Source organism: Centroberyx affinis, unplaced genomic scaffold (assembly GCF_046629955.1).
Source record: "Centroberyx affinis isolate AG114_WGS23_722 - 3 ecotype Tasmania unplaced genomic scaffold, CSIRO-AGI_Caff_v1 ptg000281l_1, whole genome shotgun sequence".
NCBI classification, from domain to species: Eukaryota; Metazoa; Chordata; class Actinopteri; order Beryciformes; family Berycidae; genus Centroberyx; species Centroberyx affinis.
This window is the reverse complement of record NW_027278960.1, coordinates 253,116-272,164: the sequence shown is the minus strand read 5'-3', so window position 1 is coordinate 272,164 and position 19,049 is coordinate 253,116. Positions and strand designations below refer to the sequence as shown.

Sequence of the window (19,049 nt, the reverse complement as noted above, 5' to 3'; positions counted from 1 at the left end):
GAGCTGTCAGAGGGAGCTGTCAGTGGAGACGGGAAAACAACGCGAGAATACGCTTGTAGTTTTGGGGGAACTGGTCGCGCAGAAATGACGTTTGATTGAAAGCCCTTGCGGGACCAAAACGCACCTTTATAACCTTCACCAAAATATAAAATGTATCGAGTTTTATATCTATGTTGGCCAGATGTTAATCTGAAAGCTCCAAAACAGCGATAGGGTTTTCTCAATGTCTTTTATTGTTTTGATGAAGGACTACATGTCCCAGGTTGACATAGACCTATGACGTTGCATTTGTGCGCCGCCGTCTCTCCAGCCTTCGAGGAGATCTTTATTAGCTACATGGTTAATAAAAAATAACAAGGTACGTTCTCATTTTCACACAACGAAAATATGACACACTGATAACAACATTCGTATTTTAGATGTTTCATTAACATCTGGTATTGAGCGATCTGTTAAATGGATGATGTTCAGGCTTTGTTCACAATGTGGTCAATAGTAGTTAGCTTGTTAGCATACGATATATTTTGACTTTTTTTTACGAGCTAGAGTTATAGCGTTAACATTAATGTTCTGTTTGTTTGACAATATATTGTGCATGAGTGGTCTGAGTTGCATTCACCTTGCATCTTTGTGTAACTCCTTCTAGTCTGACATAAAACCATAAAACCTTGCATTTTATGCCTCATTAAGGTGCTCTTCATAATAGCCTATATAAAATGGCTCAAATGTAAATGGAAAAGTATAGCCCATGTTAACTATTGTTACTGCTGTTAGTATGTTCTGAGGAAAAAGTACTGTCTCTCTCAACAAGATGACTCTCTGAAGGAAATGTAGCAATATGTTCCCTAATTTACATAATTATGACTGTCAATAGCCTACATAAGACTTTGCTGATTGATACGAGTAGATTCATAATGATCAAAAAAACGCTGCTTCTGACAATGGAAGCACTATGCCTGCTGCCTCTCAGCTCAGTCTGCAATGATAGATAGATAGATAGATAGATGGATAGATAGATAGATAGATGGTGTATCAATATTCTCTGTAAATATGCCTCCAAGCGCAGTTGAACAGGGCTGTAAATCCAGCCAGGAAAGATCGGGATCTGATTTTTTCCAGACTACCCACTTAGCCTTCAAAGTAGTGACGGGCCCCCGATTCACAAGGGCCTGTCTCATCACAGAGAGTTTCCAGTGCACTCAGGCCTACAATTTACACCTTTTTAGGCTCTAACTGAAGCCAAGCCGCTTCACAGAGCATGATGGTAATCCTTCACTGTTGTCCTACTTGACCTCATGCTGAACTGCTTCTTCAGCTGATGAGGAAGTATATAAACATTCATGAATGAGTATACCAACCTGCACCAGGGCATGCCTAGCTTTTGGAGAGGTAACACTGCCTTTATTGTGATTGGAGTTAAAGAGAGAGCGTACAGCAACATATAGGAGAAATAAATACACATTTGAAAACATGCTAACTGAGTTCATTCAACTCTTAGAAAAAGAAAATATGCAAAACAGTTTGTATGACAGATTTGGTAATTCATATTTCTGATTTGCTTTGAGATGAAAAGTATTGAGTGCCATTGAAGAGATAATAATGCAGGGAAGTGTACACGTTTTCATACAGAGCGATATCGATGACTGGGAGAAAGGGTTGATGTAGCTGAACTACTCTGTCCTATTTCTGACTATTACAACATCCATGGCTGCTCAGTGGTTGACATATAGAGATATAGCCTCAACTCAAGCTCTGTTTTGACTGTGCCATTCACACTGTATGTTCAGAGTTTGATCAGGCAGGAGGATGTTTGCCAACTAACCTTTGGAATGTCCAGACAGAAGGTGAAGGTCTGTAGTAAATGATTGTTTGAGGGCTACTGTATTTTTCTGTCCTGGATTTATACATTTATAGGCTAAAGCCTGCACAGCCAACTGCTCAACACTTTTAACACTGGAAATGTTATGAGACTAGAGGCTCTTCATTAGGTCACACTTCACAGAGAGTCCTTGGGCTAGAAATATGGAGCAGTTGAATGTGTCTATTTCTGTTTATTGCCTATTTTTATGCCAGTACCAAGTAGAAAGTGACGTGTAAACTATATAGCTGTGTTTCCCAATTGTATCTTAGTGCAAAGTTTCTTTTGCCCCATGGAAAGCCAATGGACATGATTATATGATTATATACTATATGATTATAGTGTATTATGATACTTTTGGGAACCAAGGCCCAGACTCAGAACCAAATTTAGTGAGGGTGAAGATGCAAAGTGGGTTGCTGCCTTCTGTCTGGTGGATCCGCTCATGACATGATGTCTTTTTCAGTCAGCCCAAGTCCCATACGGAGGCAAAATTTATTCAGTTTGGGTCCCAAGCTGGAGAGGAGAATATCTGGAAAACTTTGCTCTGTTTCTGTTTGCGTTTGTCTTTAGCGGTCACCATGGTGATGAAGTCAGCCGTTGAAGACGATGATGCTGGCTGGGGACTGGGCATCCCAGAAAAGATGAAGAACAATGCCAACTGGGTTGATATTACACATGACTTCAAGGGGGCATGCAAAGGTACAGACTCTGTGTTAGTGATCTTGTGTGTGTGAGAGAGAGAGAGAGAGAGAGAGAGGGAGAGGGATAGAGAGAGTGTTTGTGGGAGAGATTGTGCAATTATGAAAGGACTGACTTGTTCCCTCTGTGTTCCTCTGTGCAGAATTGAACCTTGGGGAGTTGCTTCATGACAAACTGTGAGTATGACAAAATATTTCTTGCACACTCACTCTTGATTGAGACATGCTATTTGGAGAGATTTTAATGGAATTCCAATGAGTTTGCCTTTGACTGCAGACATACTGGCCCTGCTTCACCCGCTTGGTGAAGGAGCCAAAGCTTACCAAACAGGTTTTACAAGGCAACATTTTAATGCAAAATGCACTTGTCTTATCAGCCTAAATCACAAAGTGGGGCTATAGATTTGCCCTATTTGCCCAAATGAAATTCTGGTGTTGGGGATGTACACTTCTCTGGCCACTGGAAGTGACAAATCAAAACTTGAGAGTGAAATTCAAACTGTCTCCTAAATGGCAGCTAGCCAGCGCTCTGTCCAGAGTGGGTGGGTTGGTAAACATGAGCATGCTGTATGCAGTTTACTGACATTACTTTACATGATTTTTCATATTGTAGTTCAATTATGTTAAATAGCTACCTCTCGCTGCCATTTTGAGACACCAACGTGCAAACTTGCATAATATCAGTTTACCAAAATACCGGGCAGTTATTGGCATGTAATGAAATATAGGATATCAGTCACTGTTGTCAACCGCCAGTATGATGGATGTTCCTTCCTGACCACATTAGTATGGGTTTGAATAGAGCGTTTTAATGTCCCATGGTTTCAGAAGCTTTTCCACCTTGACAAGAATTACATTTGGGGTGAAACACTGAATCCTTGTCATTTTTTACCATGAACATGTCAAATTTAAAGTGATATCTGCAAAAAATGTCAGCTATTGGCAGGTTCAGTCCAAAAATATCAATATTGGTATCGGCCTTAAAAAAAAAAGCATATTCATCAAACCCTTGTAAACTCACACTCACCCACACACACACACACACACACACACACTCTCTAACTTTTCTATTATGGTGGCAGGTTTGGCCTGTTTGAGGCCATGTCAGCCATTGAGATGATGGATCCTAAGATGGATGCTGGAATGATTGGGAACCAGGTCAACAGGAAAGTGCTCAACTTTGAACAAGCTGTCAAGGTACTGTACTGTTGACCACTCACTGCTGTACAGTGAAAATGGGATTTTAACGGTTTTCCTGGGCGGGGTCATAAAACTTGGCATATACTGTAAATACCAGTTGTGAAAGCCAGTATTGCCAAATTCAGCTTTTTGCTGTGTTTTGGTAAAGAATGCTTTCCAGAAGGACTTGAGCAATTTTAAAACGATACTTCCAACTTCCTCTTCTCTTCCAATGTTAAATAAAATCAAGATGGCATGAGGGACAAGAGTTGGAAACTAGCAATAGCTATAATCTCTATATGCAGAACATCAGTTGCATCAACTTGTTTGTAACCAGTTGAAGTGGCACTTGCATTGTCCCAATCAAATAAACTAAATAAATAAATGATAATGTCACAGTAATCAAGTTTCCTTGACAAGAATGTGGAAATCGGATGTTCACAACACCTGTGCTTGGAAAATACATGGCCTCAACCAGCCAAACGATTTTTTAAAATCTAAATAATAAAAGAAAGCACAATGCATGTAAATTGAACTAACGTTCAGAGTAGATGATTCCATATCTGTGAATTGATTGTTTATATTATCAAACTAGATAGTCAGAAGTAGAGAGGATAGGAAATTAGTTTTTCCTGTCTTTCACTTGTGCGGTGTTCCTCTCATGATATGCAAGGAAATAAAATACCTTGGCCATTTTCTAACTGATGATTTGAATGATGACAGAGATATTTACAGACAGTGTTGTAAAATATATGCTCAGGCCAATATGTTGCTTCGTAAGTTTAGTATGTGTTCTGTAAAATGCTCATTATTTAGAGCTTTCTGCACACCTCTGTATACAGCTCATCTTTGGTGCTGCTACAGGAAATGTAGTATGCGGAGGCTCATAGTGGCTTACAATGATGCCATGAGGTTGCTGCTTCAGGTTCCCAGATGGCATAGTGCCAGTCAACTGTTTGTGTTCTCTGGTGTCCCTACATGTGAGGCACTCTTAAGACATCTAATGTACAATTTTATGTGTCGCTTGGATGAGTCAGAGAACAGCATCATAGAGGCTCTAACCAGCCCTAGGAAGAGCTGCTCTCGGTACACATCCAGGCTCAGAAAACACTGGCGAGATGAACTGTACATATGAACTGTTTTTAAATTGAATGCTGTATTGTTGTGGTTTTATTTTGTATGTCTTGTTTTCTTTCTTTTATATGCTATAGACCCTTTGTGAGTCTGAAATAAAGTTTGAATTGAATTGAATTGAAAACTTGGCCTAACCTTGTCATCCTCCACCTGGTTCTCTGCCGTTCATATCCACCTTTCTCTCCCTTCTAGGACGGTGCCATCAAGGTGAAGGACCTGAGTCTTCCTGAATTGATCGGGATCATCGACACGTGTTTCTGCTGTTTGGTACGTTTCACTTGCTTGACCAGCTATCCAACCTATATATCAACAGGTTAAAGTTAGGAATCCATCAAAGTGCATCTCTATACGTAGGCAGTATGGGCCCTGAAGTTTGCTCTCTGTACGTGACAAGCAAATTTTTTCATAGTAATAAAAATTGGATATTTTACTGATACCCTGAGGGAAATTCCCCTTTCACTTGGCTCAGGGTCAGCTACAGGGGAACAGGGAGTTAGTGACTCACTCAAGGACAGCGGTTCCCACTGGTCAAAGAATTTCTGGAATATCATGGAATTCAGAGAAGCGTATTTCAGACGGGGAAAGTCAGGGAATTCTCTTGGGAAGTCATGGACCATCAGGGAATCTTAAAGGAGGACCTTAAAGGAGTATATACGAAAATGCATTTTACAGCTTTTTCACACATTCATTGCATTAGATGATGTTTTTTAGCTGTTTGTACACATTATATGGCCACCTCTCCTCTCCATAGCAAGCCCAACTGTAGTGGAAACCAGGCTGTTTCCCTCTTTAGAGCTTTTCTCAGCTGAAAAGCAACAACAAACCAGGAAGTAATAAAACATTTTAGGACATGGAGGCACTTTGACATAGTCATGGAAAGGAATTTACATCAGGGCCAGTGCGGGAACCCTGGCATTCATGTGTGTGTATGTGTGTGTGTGTGTTCAGATCACATGGCTGGAGGGCCACTCCCTGGCCCAGACGGTCTTCACCTGTCTGTACGTCCACAACCCCGACCTGATCGAGGACCCGGCCCTCAAAGCCTTCGCCCTGGGCATCCTCAAGGTGTGTGACATCGCCCGGGAGAAAGTCAACAAGGCCGCTGTGTTTGAGGAGGTAAGCAGCTTTTACAGTGTGTCAGTGTGTGTGTGTGTGTGTGTGTATCTGTACTACTGCACTTGTGAGGACCACTGAAATCTGGACATCATAAGTTGAGCAGTTTTGAAAAAGAAAGAAGAAAAAGAAGTTACACGCCCACAATTAAGCATTTCTATAGAGGAGAGACTTTATTTTTCATGTAACTCTTTATGTCTGGATTTTAGTTAATTAGCTAGGTTTTTATATCCCTTGTATCACTAGTGTTTTTCTGTGTCTTCGGTTAGGCATTTTGCACTACCTTCATTTTCTGAGACATGCAAATTATCCTCTGCAGATTTCCATTTATGCAAACATTTCTTTGAAGAGAGTTGAAATTGTAAGTGGCTGTTGATGATTCAATGTTCTGTTTATATGTCTGAGTCATCATCTGCTTTATATTGTTTTATAGGAGGATTTCCAGGCCATGACCTATGGCTTCAAGATGGCCAACAATGTTACAGACCTGCGGGTGACAGGTAAAAGTGCTATACCATAATAGTCCAGTGACGCTGCAACTTTATGTATACTGTCACTGTGGAAAGCTTAAGTCATTACAGATTTGAGCTGTTGGTTAAGGAAGAGGGAATATAATTTACATTTTCTTTCCTACATTGATATTTTCTTTGTTTCTTTCCTTGACATTTTCTTTCCTTTTGGTATTTGTGGTCCATGTTTGTTGATGTGTGCGTTCGCCCCACCAGGTATGCTGAAAGACGTGGAGGATGAGTTACAGAGGAGAGTTAAGGTAACTGCTCTTGACCGGTTTAAGTCTCAGGCTTTGCCATTTCACTGAAATAATGCTGATGCAAATGCTGCTCCTGATTATTACTTTGTTTTGTTGTTTCTCCCTCAGAGCACACGCAGCCGACAGGGTGAGCAGCGAGACCCAGAGGTCGAGCTGGAGGTAAGTCAGTTCATTCATCCATGTCTTGCAGTTTTTGCTGCAGATGTGTTTTTCATTTGTTGTATGGAAATGCTTCTGGGCAGCATTTAGACCATCTGAAATCACAACTCTCTATTGAGACTAATATACAATAAATTACATTCTCTCTGGCTTTATTCAGTTGTAGAGGAACTACTATGGGGATGTACTATGTCAGACAGTCTGTTTTGTGACTTCCAGAAATAGCTGGTAACTACTAGAGATCTGCCAGTTTAACTAATCATCATCAAAAACATTCTTCTATTTTCATATCGAGACTCAGTCAGTAATATACAGATAATACAGGAGTGTGTTATTTAGAGTGATTATAAGTATGATGATGATGCAGCCATGTAAAAGGTGTTTGTTCTGACATGGTTGCAAGTTCTCTTCAACACAGGATACACAGGACTACATAATAAGGATCAGGTCAAAGAAAAATGATTGACAAGGTCTCTGGCTACCACAATCCGTAAAACATAGACAGGTGTGGTCCATATCACCATGCAGCATTGTTGGCCAATCAGATTGCCTGGCTGGAACTGTCCTTGGTGGTTACCAATTCAGCCTACTGCCCCATTTTTTCCTGTCAGTATTGAAATAAATCCCAAGTCTCCCCTCTCAGTCTCTGTCTGTCTTAATCAGTCTCTGTCTGTCTTAATCTATACCCCTCCCCTCTCCTAGCTATCAGACTGTGGGACTGAGACGGCCTTTAGAGATCCAGCTCTGGAATTTCCAGCTGTTTCACTACAATAATAATAATAATGGAAAAAAAAAATCCAAAAACGGACTCTTTCAGGGTGGTCTAAACAAAAACAAAATACACATTTCTAATTTGGTGCATCTTATGGAGCTTCAAAAGCTGGCCAGGAAAATTCTATATTTATTGTATTGCGTGCGTGTGTGTATGTGTGTGTGTGCTTGTTTAACCTCTCCACATGCTTTATTTTCCCAGCATCAGCAGTGTTTGGCACTTTTCAATAGAATCAAGTTCACACGCCTTCTATTGACTGCACTGATCGCCTTTACTAAGAAAGAGGTAATATACCTACAAACACACACTTCATAGACATTGACAAAGAAATGTTCTTTATACTCACCAGTGAAGAGTGTTAAATAACAGAATCACATGTACTTATGGACACTTGTATTTTGTGTTTTTGTGTGTGTGTGTGTGTGTGTGTGTGTGTGTGTGTGTGTGTGTGTGTGTGTGTGTGTGTGTTTGTGTTTGTGTTTGTGTTTGTGTTTGTTTTTATGGTTGTATCCCAATCAGACCAGCTCAGTGGGTGAAGCCCAGAAACTCATGGCTCAGGCAGCTGACCTCTTATCAGCCATCCATTCCAGTATTCAACACGGCATCCAGTCACAAAATGACACCACTAAAGGAGGTAACACACACACACACACACACACACACACACACATTTGTCTTTCAGCCATCCAGTTAAGTCAAGCCAAGCACTCAGCTTGGCTTGGCATGAATTCATAAAACGACAGCACTAAAGGACCAGCTATAAACACACACACACACATACACATACACATACACACATACCACACATGCTTACAGTTCATCTTGGAAACCAGTCACAACAACACAACCAAAGGAGCTGTCACACACACATGCAAGTTCTCATGTAGTATACACACTCTTACCCTCCAGCCCTCCAATAAAGTGGTCGGCATGTCAACTCAAGCAGCTACAGAATGATACCAGTAAAGAAGGAAATGCGCACACACACTGATATGCTTTTATTCACAAATCACAAATTCTCACAAATCCTGAGTTTTTTCTATCTCACTCTATTGTACAAATTTGCGAGAGACGATTCCACTGAAGCTAAATTTGTTCCTAACTGTGTACTGTGGACCAGTCCTAACCTGTGTGTTACCTCTGGGTGCTGCAGACCATCCCATCATGATGGGCTTCGAGCCGCTGGTCAACCAGAGACTGCTGCCCCCCACCTTTCCTCGCTACGCCAAGATCATCAAGAGGGAGGACATGGTGGCTTATTTCAGCAAGCTCATAGAACGCATCAAGACCGTCTGTGACGTGATCAACACCACCAACCTGCACGGCATTCTGGTAAACACAGACACCCGTAAACACACACTCGGACACATGAACACATTAATTCCCTAATCCCTAATTTAAACCCTCTTGGTTTTGATATTCTATTGATCCCCAAAAGGAGAAAGTCTGTTTTCTTGCCCCCTGTACAAGGAATTCATGTTAATTTTTTCCCTAATCTAATCCTAATCCTAAACCAGAACCTCTAATTTTAAATCCGCTGCTCTTGCTCATGATGTTCAGATTTCAGAATTAATTCTTTATCTCCGCATCACTTATATAATCAGACAGACATTAACACTCACTCATTATTCCTGGCTGTGAACACTAAAGAGGCTTTCTTTTCAGAATTGTCTTTGCAAATAGAAGAAGACAGAAGCAACTGTACAGTTGCCAAGAATAGCCAGTGCTGAACAGTATAGTTTTGTCGGATGGCTTAATTGGAACTGAATCTTAACAAAGTCTTTTGAGTGTTTTACCACTCTTGGACACATACTTTCAAAAAACAAAATAGGTAACAAAATAATAAATGATAGAGTCATTGACACTGATGCGACTGTGTTGATGTGAATATTGTGTTTGTGGCTTTTCCAGGACTTCTTCTGTGAGTTCAGTGAGCAGTCTCCCTGTGTGCTCTCCAGGTCTCTACTACAGGTGAGCTAAAAATCACTGTTCTGATTGGTGCGTCTGATAAGTCACCGTTTTATTCCTTCCTCTGATTGGTCTAGCTCTACGGATTGCTCCTCTTTCATCTAGAGTGTGAACCCCTTGCTTACGGTTTTTGTAGTTGGTACATACTGTATGTAACAATTTATAAAACTATTGTAACAATTTATAAAAATGACTTTCAGATGATGCCACACAACAGGATATTCATTCAAAACCCAGGGTGAAAACTAAATTAATTCTCGCTTTAACTCCAGACAACGTTCCTGATCGATAATAAGAAAGTGTTTGGGACCCACCTGATGCAGGACATGATCAAAGATGCTCTCAGATACTTCGTCAGTCCGCCTGTCCTCTCCACCAAGTAAGTCTGCCATATGTTGAACCCTTGCCATGTGAATCATTTAGGACTATTAAAGTAAGTGTTGTTTCATTGCATTGTTTATAGCTGTGTGTAAGAGAGCGATCTGCAGGCTTTCTTGATTAGTTATTCTGTGTGTGTGTGTGTGTGTCTTCTCCAGGTGCTGTCTCTTCAACAACCACCAGGCCAAGGACTACATTGACTCCTTTGTCACACACTGCTCCAGGGTATGTTACCTAACTAATTGCAGTTTACAGGTTACAGATTTATCATCTGTACGGTCTGGTTCATCCCAATACTCACAGATGCTCAGTGCGATTTATGGGCTGCTTTCACTTCGGCGTCAGTCTGCTTCCCCAGTTGAATTACACTGAATGCTTATGAGGAGAGATATAAAACAGATGCTGATGGGAGCTGTGGCATCAAGTGAAATCAAAGGATTGTCATTTTAGGATTCTGCAGTTTTCCAATGTTGGGCATGCCATTGACACTGTAAGCAGAGCTATCAGCGTTTGATAGTGTTGATAGCTTTGACATGAATGGGACAAGTGATGACACTTTCCCAATCTCTTCTGACTGTGTGTGTGTGTGTGTGTGTGTCTGTTATTTCTCCCCACAGCCATTCTGCAGTCTGATACAGATCCACGGACACAACCGAGCTCGGCAGAGAGACAAGCTGGGACACATTCTTGAAGAGTTTGCCACGCTGCAGGATGAGGTGCGCCTCAGCATTTTCCTCTGCTGCCACCTCTTGTCCATCTCTCTTTCTTTCTTTCTTCTCTTGTTCCAGTAAAAATCTGTTAGAATTTATGATTGAGGATCCTGTGAAATTAGGTGTTCAGTGTACATGTGCATGTGTGCACAAACTTGCACTTGGCTTAGTGTGAGAAGCTAGACATGCACTTGTGTTAAAGGTAAAGTAATATAGAGATTCAGATGGGAACATTTAAGTTATGCTCCCCTATATTTCCATTAACCCATGACACCTTATCTCCTTATTATGGGTTTACTCTTATCCATTCTGTAGGCGTTCACAGTGGATGAGACTTTGTAAATGCTTCTGATGAAGCGGAGAGAAAAATTGGGTCAGTTTAGAATCAGATTACATATTTTCAGCAGCGTGGAATATATGGTTTTTAGGTCATATAAGCACTAGTTTGTTTAGGACAAACTATAGAACAAGACACACAAACCTCATATTGTTTTTCGACTAATCAATAAACAAACTGCGTACTGTCTCTGTGTGTTTGGTCCTGCAGGCAGAGAAGGTGGATGCGGCGCTGCACAGCTTGCTGATGAAGCTGGAGCCTCAGAGACAGCATCTGGCCTGTCTGGGCACCTGGATCCTCTACCACAACCTGAGGATCATGATCCAGTACCTGCTGAGTGGCTTTGAACTGGAGCTGTACAGCATGCATGAGTACTACTACATCTACTGGTAAGAGCGCACACTCTGGCTCTCACGGGTTGGCACATACTCGGAATTACGGTCTAGTACCTCCTGAGTGGAACTGAAGTAGACTGCTTCTACTTTTGAGGATGGAAGACTACATGTCGTTATACAATACCTACTCAGCATGTTTGATTTTTGTGCATGTGTGTTTGTGTGTAGGTACCTGTCAGAGTTCCTGTATGCCTGGCTGATGTCCACTCTGAGCAGAGCAGACTCCTCTCAGATGGCAGAGGAGAGGATCCTGGAGGAGCAGCAGAAAGGACGCAGCAGCAAGAAAACCAAGAAGAAGAAAAAAGGTACGTTCTGCTGGGAGCCTCCTTGGCTGAGGCAGACTCTCTGTGCATGACATGACCACACTGTATTAACCCGAGTCCACAGGGAGGCTCTATGCCGGCTAACAGCGGATATTGATGTTGTGTTTGGGTTTCTTCGGCAGTTCGCCCGCTCAGCAAGGAGATCACCATGAGCCAAGCCTACCAGAACATGTGTGCTGGCATGTACAAGGTAGGACATAAAGATATAAATACACACACAGGGCATATAGACACTAGGCCTGTGCCAGTCATACAGTTATCTTGGTGAAAATTATCGCAATATACAATATTATCCCTATAATTATTTATACAATGAAAACCTTAAAAACATACTGTACTAGGCTTTAGTTACTTAAAAACTAATTTATCATCAATCACAAGACATTCCTCTTTTTTAAACATGTTTTAAGTCTGTACAACATACATATGTAAACAAAAAAACATTATGTAAAATATTTAACTTTTTTTAAAATGCTGGTTTGGCTTATAAAAACTACAGATGTTTTTAAACAACACATAAAAATCCAAATAACAGCATCTAAAATAAAAGTATTTTTAGAGGGCTCCAACGTTTGTGGAAAACAAGTTGCTATTATTGCGGTGGTCACGATAATTAAAATTAGAGGCGGTGTCATAATCGTTATTGTTTTTATACCGCGATATATAGTAATACCGGTTATTGTCCCATCTCTAATAGACACGTTGACCACTCTTCTCTTACGCCTACCTGTAATTCATCCCGTCTTTCCCTGTCTCTCTCTCTCTCTCTCTCTGTCTGTCTCTCTCTCCCTGTCTCTTTTTCTATTTCTCTGTCTCTCTCTCCGCAGACCATGGTAGCGTTGGATATGGATGGGAAGGTGCGTAAGCCTCAGTTTGAGCTGGACAGCGAGCAGGTTCGCTACGAGCATCGCTTCGCCCCCTTCAACAGTGTGGTCACCCCTCCACCTGTGCACTACATTCAGTTCAAGGTAGTGTGCGTTTATCAGTGTTCGTCTGTGCACGCATGTGTGTAGAAGTACACTAGAGTATATCCAGTCAGACGCTTTTCTCTCACTCTTTTTCCCTTCCCCTCCCCACTCTACTTCTTTCCCTCCTCTTTCCCTCCCTGCATCTCTCTCCTCTCCTCCCCCTCTTCTTGCCTCCTCCAGGAGATGTCCGATCTGAAGAAGTACAATCCTCCGCCGGGCTCCGCTGACCTCTACCTGGCGGCCAGCAAACACTTCCAGCAGGCCAAGCTCATCCTAGAAAACGTGCCCAGCCCAGACCCTGAGGTCAGCAAATATGACTAGTTTGAAAGAAATCCCCGTTCTTACACAGTTTGGTGTTCATATTGTGATATTTCATTGCTCAGGAACTGAGTCCCCAAATTCTTCACTACTTCTTTAGTTTAATTGTCAACCTCCTTGTCAAATATAGTTTGATTTACTCTTATGAGATCACACCAATGTTGCCCAGACATTCACTAGTTTACAGTTTCCAAAGCTTCATGCGTTTGCAATAGAGGTAGATCGATAGATAGAATAATACTGTAGATTCTTCAGTAGTAGCCTAAAATATAGTTAGTATTTAATTATTAGTTATAATAGCCTGCCCAGTCGGTTGCAAAAAATCTCTCCAGGATAAGAGTTGGAAAACTACCTGATTATGTTATGTAAGGGACCAAGGCCAGTCTGGAGAATTGGTCCATGCGAACCACTGATCTGTCTTAATGATGTCTTAGAATGAATTTTATTGATAATGCGGGTAACATTAAACTGGCACAGGGACATTGAAAAGCTGTGTGTTTGTGCAGAGGTTCACAACATTGTGCTGCTGTATTGCAACAACCTAAGTTAATTAGTTTGACTTTTATGCTACTGAAGAGAAATGTGCTTGCCCACTTCTATGTCCTCTACAGTACGAAAGATTAATAACCAATTATGATCGGTTGGTAACAGGTGAACCGTATCCTGAAGGTGGCCAAGCCCAACATCGTAGTGATGAAGCTACTGGCTGGAGGGCACAAGAAGGAGACCAAGGTAACACGATACACACTTTCCTTAGAGCCCTTATCCTTTGTTATTAATAGTATTATTATTTTTATTATGGTAAGACTTGCTGATGAATCTGTTATGCTCCTGTTTTTAGTATAAATGTGAACAATTAGCAACTTCAAAGAAGTTCAAAGAAGTTGTAAAAGTCACATTTAGTAGTGGGGTGACAGTGGTTCAACACGGGTTACCAGATTCTAATTCTGGAATGGATGTTTTATTCAAAACAATAAAAAATAATAATCCTGTGATGTATGTGTGTAACAGTGGGCTTAATATTACTGCCTAAAGTTACAAAAACTCACTGTGATCAGTACTTGTGGCAGATACATGTCAGTTTACTGAATTTAAGCCTTGATAAGAACTAATACAAATCAACTACAACTATAATTGACAGGCAACTTGATAGGCTTATTTTAGGTGTCTTCTGTAACAGCTGTGCATAATCATGAAAACATTACAAATCTGTCCATCCCTAGGTGCTCCCAGAGTTTGACTTCTCGGCTCACAAATACTTCCCAGTGGTCAAGATTATCTGACTCTGCTCCGCACCACGGGCTGCTGTGACAACCTCAACGCTTCACCTGTAAAGACCACACCCTCACCGGAAAACAAGTGTGCGATGGCCCTGATCCAGTCCTTGTCTGAACAAGTGTGTGATACACCTACAAGGAGTGTTTGATACACTCAATCCTTTCTTCTCCTGAATGAGAGATGTGACACATGTGAGCCCAGACCAGAGATCTATCAACCGGACCCAATCTGAGTGACAGTATTCACTTCTGCATCTGTGAAAGTGTTATGTGCGTATGTGTGTGTGCGTATGTACGTTAAGTGCATGTGTGTGTATGTGTGACGGAGAGATAAGCTAAGGTGCTTGCGTGTGAAGAAGGGACTGTAATGAACTGGCCAGAGGAAAATGTTGTTGGCTGCATCTAAAACAATCTCTAGCCGTATACTTGTCAAGGATTGAAAACAAATAGCAGCAAGCCTTTTATGTACATGCTTACGATCTGAATGGAATGTGGTGTCTTGTAAAGCACCAGTCACATGTGACTGTTGGATGGCATCAGTCTGTCTTGTGAAACCTAGACAGGGCGTTCTAAGGAGAAGGACCACATGAAGATCTTGCAAGTCATTTTTATTGACAACTTAAAGAGTAAAGTTGCATGAACCAAAGGCCTATGAAACCCATTGAAAACACATTTTGCTGTCTAAGTATCAAGTATATGGTTGTCACTATGAAAATAGGGCTATGAATCATTGAGATCTTAGAGATAAAGGTGCATCCAACAGCTGTGCTAGAGATACTTTCCCAGGCCAGAGACTCATCATCTGTAACCCAGAGCATCTTCAATCGACTGCTAACACCAGCAAACCCAAAGGACTGAAAAACTACAACTCCCACACATCTCTGGAACTGAATAAAACTTGTCTTTACTGTGGTATTTTTTTTTTGTTTTGTTATTTTTTAATGTCACTCAATTCCTTACTGGAAAAGACTTATTCGTGAATTTCACACATTTGTCCATTATTGGTTTAAAAGACAATAAAACAATTTCTAATAATATAAATGTCAATCAGAAAAGAATCCAAAGTAAAACAAAACGTATCCAATTCTAGTTGAAAAGTTGGTTTTGCCATAGAAACGCAAAATGGATATTCGTCTTTATAGCTGGTTTGCAGTTTGTTCAGTGTTAGTATCTAATGTTTCCCCAACCATAAATTAAAATCTGGCTAATTAGGTCGATGCATGTGGAGAAAAAATGGCGGTAACAAGCCATCACCCTTAAACGCCCTCGACCTGCAGACATCTGTTAAACTGAACTACCTCATGACCTAATAGCCTTGCAGCTAACCACACTTCATTTTCAGCTGAGTTAATATAAGAAAGAAGTAAGTATATATAAATATTTCTGAGATATAAACTCCCTGCTTTGCCACTGCAGTGGTGTGGAGGGTGACGTTACACAGTACTGTCCCACAAAATGCTGTTGCAAAAGTGATCCTGTTGTGAAGAAATAACCAACAATATTCAGTTCAGATTTAATTTTCTCTTTGCAAATTGTATGTTTGGTTGACAGATATAACACACAGACAATCAGGTTTTGCTAATCTGGCCCACTGAAAATTGAGAAACTGGATGGATGAGACAGTTTTGTTTTTTTTATCTTTTACAATTTACTTACTAGAGAGTTTCAGTTTCCACTTAATTTGCTCATGCACTTTGCACCTTAACTATAATCAATTAAATATGAAGATAAAGAAGACAAATAATGGTAGAAAATAAAATGGTGAAGAGACACACGATGGGCTACGTGATACATGATTGTTTTAAAAGCCTTTTTTCAGTATCAAGTTGTTTTTCAGGTAAAACTGCTTTTTAAATGGAGTTAAATCCAAATCCAAGGTATTGTGGAGAACTGTTATAACACACAATCCATAGATCCATCTATGGATCACAACAATCCATCTGCGAAGCACTAATAAAAGCTACTACTTCGAATTCTTACGTATAGTTTCATCAATCCACTTTCTGTAGTGACAAATATCTAGGATTTGAATTGTGTTTACACACTCATCAACAGGGTTGCTGACAATAACACCATACAAGACTCCGTGGACCTCCACAGCTGAACCTGCATCTCCCTGCAAGCGAGATGGAGAGAGAAAGAGTTGCATCGGTAGGTCAGTATCACATACAGTAGTAACTTACAGTATATGAGCAAAAAATGAAGATAGAATAAAAAAAAAGCGGATGGTTTACATGGCAGGCCTTCACACCAGACTTCCAGGCACACATGCTGTTTGTCTCATCACTGTGGTACTTCTCATCCGATTTAGCATCCTCTTCACATGCAGCGATGGCTGTGCTGGCACACATCAGTTTTGGGGGGATTTTCTCATCTGAGGATTTTAAAAGAAAGGTCAGAAAAATACCTTCTACTTCTGACAGGCAAAATTGAATCTAGCATCTCGGTGTGCCTCACTTGTCATGTCGGCCTTCTTGGCTCCCCAGCCGCCAATGCGAACCTCGTTCCCCTGACTGAGTTTGGTGCAGGAGTCGGCAGGAGGAAGCTTTATGATGGGGAGTTTAGAAGAAACATCTTCGTTTAGTTTTATGAGCATGATGTCATGAGCCTTCTCGTCATCACCTTTGAAGGTAAACTGTTGTTCAAGGTTGATGTCTTGCTCGTTTCTTTTTGTCTTCCCCTTGATGAAGGCGGCTGCTTTTTTATACCACGGCACATCGTAGTTTAGGCCAAGCTTCACTTTCACTATCCTGCAAAAGAGGAGGCAAGGTGAACTCAGACAGACATCCATCATACCCATGGCATAAGTAAAATAGTTTATCTGGTCTTTTTTATTTATTTCTTTATTGTTGTTTACATTATTTTCCTACCTGATGCACCCTACCTCAATGCCCGTCTCTCAGGGCAGTGGATATCTAATGTTGTTTTTTCTTTGCAAGCTAGGCTAATCTAACAAGATCAACCTTTTTTCTTTTTTTTTCCTAGTAGATAGTCAACTGTATTTTATTCAGCCTACCATATACCTCAAGAAATTGGAAAGGATTTGGCAGCATATAAGATTACTTGGTAACACTTTACATTAAGTGTTCAATAACTAATGTTAGCTAATGCATTTACTAACATGAATTAAACATGATTAACAACATTAACAACGATTAGTTTATGTTAAATGCACATGAATGAAGGGTTTCAATTTAGACTATACATTGGCATTAACAAACAACAACATTACTTATTGCAGTTTGTGAATTTAATATGAACTCATCTTTCTTAATGTCACTGTTCATGCTTAATTGATGTTAGTAAACACAGTTAACAAACATAATACCATTAATTAATACGCATGTGTGTTTAACTAATCTTTGTTAATGTTGTTATTCATGTTTAATTAATGTTAGTAAATGCATTAGGTAACATTAGTTAATGAACACTGAATGTAAAGTTACTGAAAACATTTCTCCACGATATTTCATGACATCTATGCCCGAGTGAATACATTTGACTCCCACAGGCAGCTGGCAGCACAACAAAACTGACTCACACACTCGCTCACTCCCACATGTTTCCACACACACACACACCCTCACGCTGGATGTTTCTTACCGTTCGGCGCAGTGAGAAGCAGTGAGGACCCAGCGGGGGTAGAGCAGAGAGCCTCCACAGACGCTTCCTCCTCGGAGCGATTCCACCTGGACATGGTACTGCCTCTCCTCTCCACAGGGCTTACTCCCAACAATCCTCTTCTCAACGCCCTCCGATGCTGCACCTGATAGATGGAGGAGGAGCAGAGACACAGCATACACCTGGGTTTCTGGGTTTCTCATTTACTTCAACCCCGGTCACGTCATGGTGTGCCTGGGTTCACACATAGGAAGCTCTAGTTTGAGCCTGGGTCAGAAGATGAGGATACATTTACTGGGTTTTGGACCATTTGGAAGACCCTGACATAGACTGTTTTTTTCCATTCATGCTTTTGCGTTTTGTTAAATATAGTTTGGAAAGAGGCAGGGCCGCCTTGCATGCAAAAAAAAAAAAAAAAATAGCTTAATAGAAGTAATTGTGTCCACATGTCAAAAATGAACAGAGGTGCCACATCTTCCAAAGTCAAGAACAAAAACATTCAGGTACTAACTTCTTACACACAACACATTTCAACCTAGATGGGTCTTCTTCAGGCAGTGTAAAAGAAGCAGACCCATCTAGATTGAAACGTGTTTATCTGTTCATTTTTGTCATGTGAACACAATTACTTCTAATAGTGTTGTTGTTTTATACATGCAAGGAAACCCTGCCACTATTTTTTCTTGTTAAATATTCCAATGCATCTGTCAGACACTTGGAACACGTTTTGAAAAGCATATGGAGTGGAAAAAATAACGTTGGCTTCCTCCAAAGCAGAGTGGAATGCCCTTTAGCTCCTCTAGAAAAATGAAGATCTGAATGTAGTTGAAAGATGAAAAACTCACCACCTAGCATCAAAAGCAGAACAAGGCACGGCTTCATCGCGGTCCCTCTGGATCAGTGTAAGTGACGGACTGGGTGATGCTTCAACACTTATATTGAACTTATCAGATTCGGACGTTATTTCTATTGGATGCCTCCATGGGCAGACACAAAGTTATACGTGGCCATCAATGCACTCACCACTCCACCTTTCACCATTCTGCCAAGTATGGCTATCAATGCTCAT

General features: G+C 40.8%; 2 protein-coding genes across 2 annotated transcripts; one reads left to right on the top strand and one right to left on the bottom strand.

Moving 5' to 3' along the window:
• Nucleotides 1–299: 299 nt before the first annotated feature.
• On the top strand, nucleotides 300–14,444 carry naa35 (N-alpha-acetyltransferase 35, NatC auxiliary subunit). Its single transcript, XM_071513265.1, has 23 exons — nucleotides 300–358; nucleotides 2,432–2,560; nucleotides 2,703–2,736; nucleotides 3,642–3,756; nucleotides 5,065–5,139; nucleotides 5,821–5,988; nucleotides 6,419–6,485; nucleotides 6,711–6,754; nucleotides 6,863–6,913; nucleotides 7,887–7,970; nucleotides 8,205–8,319; nucleotides 8,839–9,017; nucleotides 9,597–9,656; nucleotides 9,926–10,032; nucleotides 10,190–10,256; nucleotides 10,649–10,747; nucleotides 11,289–11,467; nucleotides 11,642–11,778; nucleotides 11,919–11,986; nucleotides 12,624–12,764; nucleotides 12,945–13,067; nucleotides 13,734–13,814; nucleotides 14,306–14,444. The coding sequence occupies exons 2-23, from the start codon at nucleotides 2,440–2,442 to the stop codon at nucleotides 14,363–14,365; spliced, it is 2,175 nt and encodes a 724-aa protein (XP_071369366.1). The 5' UTR covers nucleotides 300–358; nucleotides 2,432–2,439; the 3' UTR covers nucleotides 14,366–14,444.
• Nucleotides 14,411–18,893, bottom strand: LOC139639192 (trypsin-like). Its single transcript, XM_071513276.1, has 5 exons — nucleotides 18,826–18,893; nucleotides 17,963–18,125; nucleotides 16,817–17,109; nucleotides 16,594–16,733; nucleotides 14,411–16,475 (listed from the first exon to the last, which is right to left on the bottom strand). Exons 1-5 carry the CDS (start codon nucleotides 18,860–18,862, stop codon nucleotides 16,323–16,325), a joined length of 786 nt encoding a protein of 261 aa, XP_071369377.1. The 5' UTR covers nucleotides 18,863–18,893; the 3' UTR covers nucleotides 14,411–16,322.
• Between the last annotated feature and the right edge of the window lie 156 nt (nucleotides 18,894–19,049).